The sequence below is a fragment of the Nothoprocta perdicaria genome, unplaced genomic scaffold (assembly GCF_003342845.1).
Source record: "Nothoprocta perdicaria isolate Ctin4 unplaced genomic scaffold, notPer1 scaffold_114, whole genome shotgun sequence".
NCBI lineage: Eukaryota > Metazoa > Chordata > Aves > Tinamiformes > Tinamidae > Nothoprocta > Nothoprocta perdicaria.
Window position 1 is genome coordinate 2,399,445 of NW_020454250.1, and position 9,441 is coordinate 2,408,885.

The following is a 9,441-nucleotide window of genomic DNA, read 5'->3' on the forward strand; positions in this document are numbered from 1 at the left end:
GTCTCCAGGGGAGCTGGGGGTCCTGAGCGGGGCTGGGTGCCCGGGGGGGTGATGCTGCGGGGAGCCCGCGCGGGGCCGCTCTCCGCGGGCTCCGCCGGTCCCGCGGGCCCCGCCGGCCCCTCCCCCGCGGCCGGCACGCGCGGCGGGCGGGGGGGAGGGGCGCGCGTGCCGCCCCGCGGGGGGCGCCCGGGCCGCGCGCTCCCTGCCCGGCAACACCACAACAAAGGCGCGCGCCGCCCCATTGTCCCGCGCGCCGCCCTATTGTCCCGCGCGCCGCCCCGCCGCCCCGGCACGAGCCGCAGCGCCCCGCCCTCTTTCCCGCCGGCCAATGGGAGGGCACGGGGCGCCGCGGCGCCGGGTGCGTGCCCTATAAAGGGTGCGGCGGCGGCGGCGGCGCCTCAGAGCGCCCGGCGAGCGCGTGGCGAGCGGAGCTGGGAGCTGCGGCGGCCGCGCGGGAGCCCCTCGCCGTTATGACTCTGGAGGAAGTGCACGGACAGGAGCCTGTGCCCGAGGGCCACGACCGGTGAGTGCGGCTCGGGCGCGAGCGGCGCGCGGGCGCGGCGGGTGGTGGCCGTTGGGGACCGTTGGGGACCGTTGGGGGCGGTTGCGGTGCCGCGCTGACTCGGCGCCGTGTCGTTCGCAGGATGCAGGGCGCCGGCAAGGCCCTCCACGAGCTGCTGGTGTCGGCGCAGCGGCGCGGCTGCCTCACGGCCGGCGTGTACGAGTCGGCCAAGCTGATGAATGTGTGAGTATCGGGGGGGAGCCGTGTCTGCTCCGCGAGGGAGCCGGGAGCGGGCCCCGCTGCCGCCGCGGCCGCCGGCGCTGACGCCCTGCTCCTTCCTCCCCGCAGCGACCCGGACAACGTGGCCTTCTGCGTGCTGGCCGCCGACGAGGAGGACGAGGGGGACATTGCGCTGCAGATCCACTTCACCCTCATCCAGGCGTTCTGCTGCGAGAACGACATCGACATCGTGCGCGTGAGCGACGTGCCCAAGCTGGCGGCCATCGTGGGGGCCGGCGAGGAGCCGGGCGAGCCGCGGGACCTGCACTGCATCCTCATCACGGTGCGTGCGCCGCGGGCAGCGCTGCGGGCCCGGGCGGGCGGCCGGCACCCTGCGGGCCGGCAGGTCCCCGGGGCGAGGCGGGAATGGGGATGGCATCCAGCTGCGCCATCCCGCTGTGCCTGTTGGGATACCTGTTGCTCACGCAGGTAGCCCCTCTGCTTCCTGCATTGCCCTGCTGGTGGAGAAGCCAGTTAAATAACTTGCTGCTTGTGCATCTGAAAATGCTGTGGTGACTTCAGCTGTGCTTATAGAGTGCAACTTTGTTTCCCCTGGCAGAACCCGAATGAGGATGGCTGGAAGGAGCCCGCGCTGGAAAAGCTGAGCTTGTTTTGTGAAGAGAGCCGAAATGTCAATGACTGGGTGCCAACTATTGCCCTGCCTGAGTGACGGTGACCCGGTGCGCTGGGGAGGCTGAAACCTTTGTTGCATTCTCCATGTGGTGTTGGCTCACCGAGGTGTGCAACAAGCTGCTGATTCCATGGATTAGCCTGGTCAAGAGACTGGATTAAAGTCGCTCAGACTGGCACACAGTGGGCTCTTACGGAGGAGAAGGGAAACGACCAGCTCGCTCCAGCAGCGAGCCCTGCTCGGCTGCAGCAGCGAGGGGCTGACGTGCCATGGGACTGAAAGAAGTACTGCAAGTTTCCTGGTCGAGTGGAGCTGTTTCGGAAGGCGGAGAAAGTTGAGGGAAGTGGGCCAAAACTTTACAGGAGGACTGGGCAGGATGTTCTGCCCAGGAACTGTTGGTGCTCTCTACAGAACATGAAGAAAGGAAGTTTCCTTATTTGATGGACTACTTAAGACTGGTCACTGAGACAAATACACAGAGACTCTTAGGCAGATAAGCTTCAACAGGCCTCTGGGCCACTCTGCAGAACTGATTTAATAATGCAATAATTTTTATTGAAATTGCTGCTATTGAAGCTTTCATAATAAATTTTTGACAATTAATTTCTGGGAGTGTCTTGCTTACTGGGTGGGGAAACACGTCACTGAAATACCTGTGATGTTTTACTCATGTGCTGTAGTCTAAAGTGTATCCCGTAGTAGTGGAATTATTGCTGAACTACTTTCTCTGCTGGGCTGGCTGAATGAAGAGCTCTGCTTTCCAAGCTGATAATTCAACCTTTTGCCCTCTTGCAACAGCTGCTTATCGCAACAGCTTGCAAGACCCAGGAGCTGCATGCCTAATGAGCTCGACCATTGTAGTGGGTGGCCTTTGTAGTCTGTAGGAGCAACACAATGCATGTTAGAAACATGGATTTCTGGAATACAGGCCTCCAGTAAATTACATCATTAGTTGCTAAACAGGGCTCGTGTGGTAGGAGCTGCTGTGGTCCCGCTTGACAAACAGCTCCACAAGGGTGGGAGGGGGGTCTGCACAACCATAAGATGTCAAAAACATGGAGCGTTTGCTTTGATTAGAGTGACATGGTTAAATCTCAAGCTTGCTAGTGCTGAATAAACATCACATCTGCCACAAGCTGCTCTCTGATGGCCATATGCTGGGACAATGGAAGCTGTCACTCCAGAAGGCAATTTTGAGGAACTTAATTGCAGGACAACTTCAAATGAGTTCAAAACACTTTAAGAATCATGTGCCCCCCCCCCCCCCTTTTTTTTTCCTTTTTTTTCTCAGAGATCCTGTCAGGGGAAGTTAATAAGGGTGGATGGATCTTGCCCTACACTGCAATGGGAAACACCCTCCCTGGGAGCGGGTTCCCCCTTCCTGCGTGCTCTGGTGCTGCTCGTGCAGCATCAAAGCGGCTGGCACCTCTTCCCAGCTCCTGCGGGCCGGGAAGCGGCTCCTGGCCTGCACCTCATGCCAGCTCCTGTGGGCCAGGAAGCGGCTCCTGGCCTGCACCTCATGCCAGCTCCCGCGGGCTGGGAAGCGGCTCCTCAGAAGGGAAGCTGCCCCCTCGGGACTGGCGCTGCCGTGCTGGGGTGCGCTCCCTCCTGCTCTGCGATGCGGCCGTGTTCCCGCATGGAGCAGTGCGCGGAGCTCCCGCTGGCGCCTGCTCCTTCTTGCGCTTGTGGTGAAGCGCTCGCTGTGCAGCCCGCTTCTCTGCACAGCCCCTGTGCTCACCTGCTGGCTATGCACCGAGTTTTGAGAAAATCATGCTCAGAGAAGGAAAAAAGAAAAAAAATGGCACCAGGAGCTGCAGCAAAAGCTGCTCCGGGAGCTGGATTCTAAGCCAACAGCAACTGATTTATTTATTCTTTCTTTTCAAGGCAGTTGCCTTATGCAGAAAATATCAAGTCTGGATGCTTTATTAGATGCTTTATGTTTTTGCATGAGCTAATACAGACTCCTTTATTTTATAGTGGTTTTGCAGCTAGGAAAGAGAACTCTACCCTTTGCACTCAGAAAGCTGAGCCAGAAACAAATTAAAAAGAAGCGTCCTGAAGTCAACTTTCCAGCTAAGTAAGAGGAGTACATTGCAGCCTTGAGTTGTTCAAACAACTGTGGCTGAGCAGATAAGAGTGAAGGAAGCTCCCAGGCAGCTTGAGCAGTTCCAGCAGAGAGGTGTGTGGCAAGCTCGGTGGTTGAGGCTGCAGGGACGGGTCCTTGCACCCGGTAGCAGGTTCACCCTTGCAGCCTGCACAGGGTCAACACGCTGCAGAGCAAGCCATGAAACTGCTGGAGCAAGGACAAAATACTCATGTGAGGATGTTGCCTCTGGCTCCTTGGAGGATGGCAGGGTGACCTTGGCCTCTCTGATAGTCCTAGGAAGCCAGAGCCTTATGAGAAGTTCCCAATTTCTTATTTAAGCGACCATGCAGTTCTGGTGAAATGCCTTCTGGCTCAGTGCAGATGCAGCGTAGCACAAATAGTATTAAGCCCAAGTCAGCCTGGAAATGTTATTAATACAGCTTTGCAAACAAAGACAGCTATAACTTGCAAGCTATGTACTGCTGCAAGTATTTCCAGCGATCAACACTACTTAATGCAGCAAACATTTGGCAGCTGGTTTCTACTGATACAGGCAGCCCTCGTCCCTCCGCGCTCAGCCAGGGCTGCTGAGGGCCATGGCACCAGCAGACCCCGCTGTGGGGTCTCGCTCTGGGCTCGTGTCCTCCATCCTGGGGCATCCTCATTTACTGTGGCCCGGTGGCCACATCAGGTGGGCTCTGGGAGGGGAACTGAGGTTCCTCGTGGCTAATGCTAAGGGATTCCCTGGAGAGGAGCCAGCAGAGCCAGAGGCAGGAGGGGCAGGACCCCAGTGCTGGCTGCCTGAAGTGAGGGGCTCAGGCTGTGCTCATGAAGCTCTGCTTCCCATGCCGGGCTGGGAGTCACGAGCAGAGGGAGAGGTGCTGGAGCCACAGCATATGTACCAGCACTCGTGCTGGGACAGGAGGAAAAGGGAGATTTTTCTAAAATTGGAGAAAAAAAGTCTTTAGGAGAGGAAATCACAGCGTAGATGACTTGAGAGGAGCCCAGGGAGGCAGGGTTGGATGGGTCCTCACTTGGATGCAGGTGTTAACCAGGAGGCCCCTTGCAGCCAAGGATGTCCGTGCCCAAAGCCCTGCACCTCTGAGCCACGGAGGGATCCAAACCGTGTATTTTAATGTTATAGCCACAGGCAATTAAGCTACTGAGCTTGTTCTATCTGTGTTTCTGTGAGTGCAGTTTTGTGCTTAGCAATGTACATAGTTTCATATTAGATTTCTCCAGCAACTGAGCAATTTAGATTTCTTGGGTTCACATTTCTTTGTCTGGGTATCTATTACCCCATCTATCAATGCTGACTGACAGGAATTTCTCCTTGTATTTGATCTGTTTCTTTCCCTTAATTCTGTTTTCTTCCTGTTGCACTTCTGCACATCAACTATTTTTTCCTCTCTTATAGCTACAGATGCTGATCTCTGCCTCAGATGCCTGATTGTTTTAGTATGCACTATACTGAGCTAACTGCCTTATCTTCTTATCAGACTATAAATGCCCATTGGCACATAGGACACAGTTTCTGAAAACAAAGCTTTCTCTTTACTCTGGAGTCAGAAGTACGGAAAGGAAGCTAATAAAAAGTGTATTAGAGGCAGGCAAACTGCTGCATGGAATCAGATGGGCATAAAATTTGTGCATCTGCTAGGAGACCTGCTCCAAAAGCACTTACAGCGTTGGATGATTGGGAAAAGAAAGCTCTCGCAGGCTTAAAATTTTGCAAAACTTTTGGAGCTTTAATCATAGGTGGAGGCTGCTTGAATTAATGCGTGGTCTGCAAGGAGCAGCCTTTGCTGCTAGCAGCAGAAACAGGCCATTGCAGCGCTGTCAGATATGTAAAGGAGCCCTGATTCATGTCAACCATCTATTACCTCCCAGTTCCCAGATCCCCGGTCATCAAAAGGAAGGAGCAGAGGGAGCACAGGTTGCTCAGTGTCAAGTGCAGGGAAAATATATTGGTGCTGGAAGCAAGTGTCATCACATGTGAGGTCAAGAGGGACATATGGAGATGGACGTGTGAATATTGTATTCCTTATAGGGGCACGTGTGGAGGTCAGACGTGTTCGAGGCTATGTGTGTGCAGCATCTCAAATTCACGGTGTCTGTTTAAGCAGCAGCAGCAGCAGCGAAAGGAGAGCTTGGTGGAAGGTGCAGCCTCATGTCCAGCGTGCCTGGAAGGAGCCAGGGCTCCCCAAGGCCTCTGTGCAGGCAGCATTGGATCCCTGCTCCTTCCTCACTCAGTCTATGGTGGCTGGTGTGACTTGCTCACTTTGTAAAGCCTGAGCAAGCAACAATGGGATGCTGGAAAAGCTGAGTGAATGCCTGATATGCAACTGTGTCACACTGAGAGAGTGAATACTGCCGTTATTTCAAAGCGTCCTGCAGCAAGATAACCGTGCAGGCAACTTTCAAAATGTTAGAGTGAATGTGAAGCATTGATTGGATGTACTGGTGTCTTTAAGTGCACAATAAGATCCACTAAGTGCTCTTCCAGTCTCCTGCTGTACTGGCATACAGTTGATTTGCCATGCTTATGTGAAGATTTTTGTGCATGGGAAGAACACAAAATTAATCTCTTCTGTGTACCCATTCCTCTCTGTGGAACCATCATTAATCCAAGATTGCGAGTCTGGATAGTTACTATGAATGTACCCTGGTGGTACCCTGTACCACTGAGTTTTTTTCTATATTTTGGACAGAAGATAACAGTAGTATAGCAGGTGACCTGCTCAGTGAGGTAATATGACCTGCATGCTACGACTCATGCCCTATCCCTTCCTCCCCCCTTATTTTTCTTGGAGAAAAGCTCTTCTGCTTTCTTAGATTAGGTTACAACTTAGGGTGCTGGGGACACATCAGGGAGCAGGCAAGGAGAGCAGACCCCATCTTCCTCGGCTCCCATCTCAATGTGGATGGAACTAGGTCTAATGTAGTAGACCTAATGGCATGCAGTATTTGGGGATGATTTCCAGATGACATAAGGATGAGTAGGACTGTGCCTAGGAGAAGATATTACAGAGCGTGCTGAATCACCTGGGTAAATAGAGGCCATGTCACAAAGCATGTTTTAGTACAGTAAGTGCTGGGTGATGTATCTTCTGGCACAGTGGGAGGTGATAGCTGCTGAAAGGGAGACTGTAAATCTGACATCAGCACCAATGTCTGCAATGTCCAGCATTTCTGTATGCTTTTGCCCAGGTTTAGCAATGTTACGTGAAAAGCAAATTCCTTCCTGTAGGCTGTTTTATAACATTTAAGTGTCCATGTATTAAACAGGAAGATGCATACCATCATTATCAATATTTTCAGCCCACCCCAGGTCAGATTTTGGTTCAAAGTTAGCAGTACAGTGGAAACTGCATGGATGCACCCAGAAAGTGAAAGCCAGGAGAGCATCCCCTGTTTTCCCAAAGGATCCTGCACCAGTGCATTCTCTTCCTGCTCCGTGCCGGGCACGATGCCCTGCGCCGGCTCCGGCAGTGTCCTCACACCGGTGAAGCTGGGATGAGTCCCAAGGGGCCGCAAACAGGCGCCCTGTTGTGCTGGGCCCCGTGTAACAGGAGCCCTCTGGCTGCGGGCTGCTCAGCGCCGGGAAAGACCCCGCTCCGGCTCTCCCGGACACCTGGCCCACAAACCTGACCTGAAACAAAGGTGGGCCGACCGCACGGCTCCTGGGGGGAAAGTGGAAAAATTAAAAAAAAAGAGGGAAAAAGGTCATTTCCCAATCCGGAATATGGTTTCCTGATTTAAATAAATGGAGAGGGTCACTGCTGTTTTTTATTGCTTGTATCATTTCCAAAGCATCTTGTTGCTCAGTATGGCCTGTAACACATATGCAAATGTTGCTTAATTGGGAAGGATATCATGTATTTATCCCAATGCTCACACATCTGATTTTATAAAGACTTGTTTCCCTTCCCCTTCAAGGCATGAATTTATCAAGTTTCAAGCTTAATGTGCAGTAGGTGAAAAATTCCTAATTTGGAGCTAAGTGCTGAAAAGCGCTACAGGAGTGTAGCAGTGGCCAGCTAAAATATCTAAATAGATAAAAAATACTAGCAATGATTTCTTTTTGGTGGTACTCATAAAATAGTTCTGGGGTGTCTTTAGAAGAGCTGCAATACATCAGAGACACAAGGCACTTAGGTAAGTGGAGGGTCTGTGTCCTGATAGTGCATATATGAATTAATATGTCCCCCATAAAAGGTGTTCCACAGTGGAGATGCATAGTGCATAGCACTTTGAGATGCAAGGAGATGCAAGAGGATTCAGATCTTGCACATAAAGACACCTACATTTTGTTACCATAAGGTCTGCTCCTTTTTCTGTCAGAAGACAAACTACCACTGAGAAGCTGTTACAGGGTGGAATTCCCTGGACGCCCCCCTCTGCAAACTTGTCCTGTTTATATACATATTTTTATATATATATATGCTACATATTTATATGTAATAATAAGAAGAAAGAAAACCTTGATACTGTGCTATGAAGACCTGGCTTTGTTGCACACTCCCACTTGGACAGATAATTTAATGATAAGACACTTAGAAATTCTCCTACCTTTTTTTACCCCAGCATTGCCCATGGAGCCCAGGCTTATACTGTGCCCCTGTCCTCAAGAGCTGCTGCTCAGTGACGTGGAGGGCCCTTGCCTTGGCACCTGAGGTGCGGGAGCACATGAGGCGACACAGGATTTGCTCAAGCCCGGAAGGAGCAGGAGTTGGGCAAGAGCTGGTCTTGTAGTGCACCCAAAGGCAACGTGGTGAGGTGTGCTCTAAACCAATGGGGCAACATAGTTTTGACATCTAATTATCCCCTATCCAAAGAAGGAGAAGGATGTGGTGCTCTGTACTTGTTTTGATGGAGGAGCTGAACAGTGTCTTAGCTGCACCAAATGTGCACAGGGTAGAGACCTCCTGCCGAAGTTGCAGAGCCAAAGAGGCAGCCCTGATGCAGATGCAGATGTCCCACAGCAGCTCTCACAACGCTGGACCCCCTGCACGGATTTCTGGGCACAATTTGTGATCCAGGTGGCTCACTTCTGTCCAGATTTTCCTTGGGACCAGAGCTCTTGAAGATAACTGAACTCTGTAATATCCATGAAGATAGGTGGCTAGTAAACTGGAGGACCTCAGTGCTTTGAGTGCACACAAGTCAGGTGCGGTTGCAGGTTTTGAGTTTTTGCACTCAAAACTCTTTTGCAGGAGGCTTTCCCTTCCGAGAGGCTCGGGAGCAGTCTCGGCAGCCACAGGGCCCGTGCCTGGGCACAGCAGCTCCACGGCTCGTGGGCAGCCTCATGGGCTGCAGCAGGTCAGGCCGAGATGATCAGTTAGATACGTGCAGCCGAAACCCAGCCTGGTGCTGTGTTTGCAAGGCAAACATTTGCCCAGCTTCGCTCTGCCTTCACCTGAGTTACTAATAACTCACAGTGTGTCATGAAGCAAGCAGCACAGTGCTAATTACGGTAATAAGTCCATGCAGAAGAGGTCCGGGAGGACCACGTGGAGAGATGCTGGAGCGCTCTCTGCTCCCAGGAGAGCTGATACTGCCCTCAAGCTTTGACTGGCTGAGGCTATTTTGCAAGAACTGGTTCCTCCTATGGCAAATCTGCATTTCTCCCCCTTTGGCCCACATCTGGTGTTCCTATAGGATCAGGAATATCCAGGCAAGCTGCTCTTGACCTCTCAGGGATCTGCCTAGCGCTTGGTCTCTACCAGCACAAAGCCAATGAAGTGAAAGCTCCCCATTTCCAGTCAAATTCTCTAAACCAAGCAAGCCGTTTCTCTGCTGACATTGTCACTGGATAGATTTCCAACAAGCCAGAACTGCAGGGAGATCCAGGCTGCAAGGGAAAAAAATTAAGAAGCTGCATTTCTTTTTTCTTTTTCTTTTTTTTTTCCCTTTTTTCTTTCTTTCTTTCTTTTTTTTTTT

At 52.3% G+C, this 9,441-nt stretch overlaps 1 protein-coding gene across 1 annotated transcript; it reads left to right on the forward strand.

Annotated features, from left to right (window-relative positions):
- Positions 1–442: 442 nt before the first annotated feature.
- Positions 443–2,004, forward strand: GADD45G (growth arrest and DNA damage inducible gamma). Its single transcript, XM_026053420.1, has 4 exons — positions 443–523; positions 644–745; positions 851–1,064; positions 1,341–2,004. Exons 1-4 carry the CDS (start codon positions 471–473, stop codon positions 1,449–1,451), a joined length of 480 nt encoding a protein of 159 aa, XP_025909205.1. The 5' UTR covers positions 443–470; the 3' UTR covers positions 1,452–2,004.
- The last annotated feature ends 7,437 nt before the right edge of the window (positions 2,005–9,441 follow it).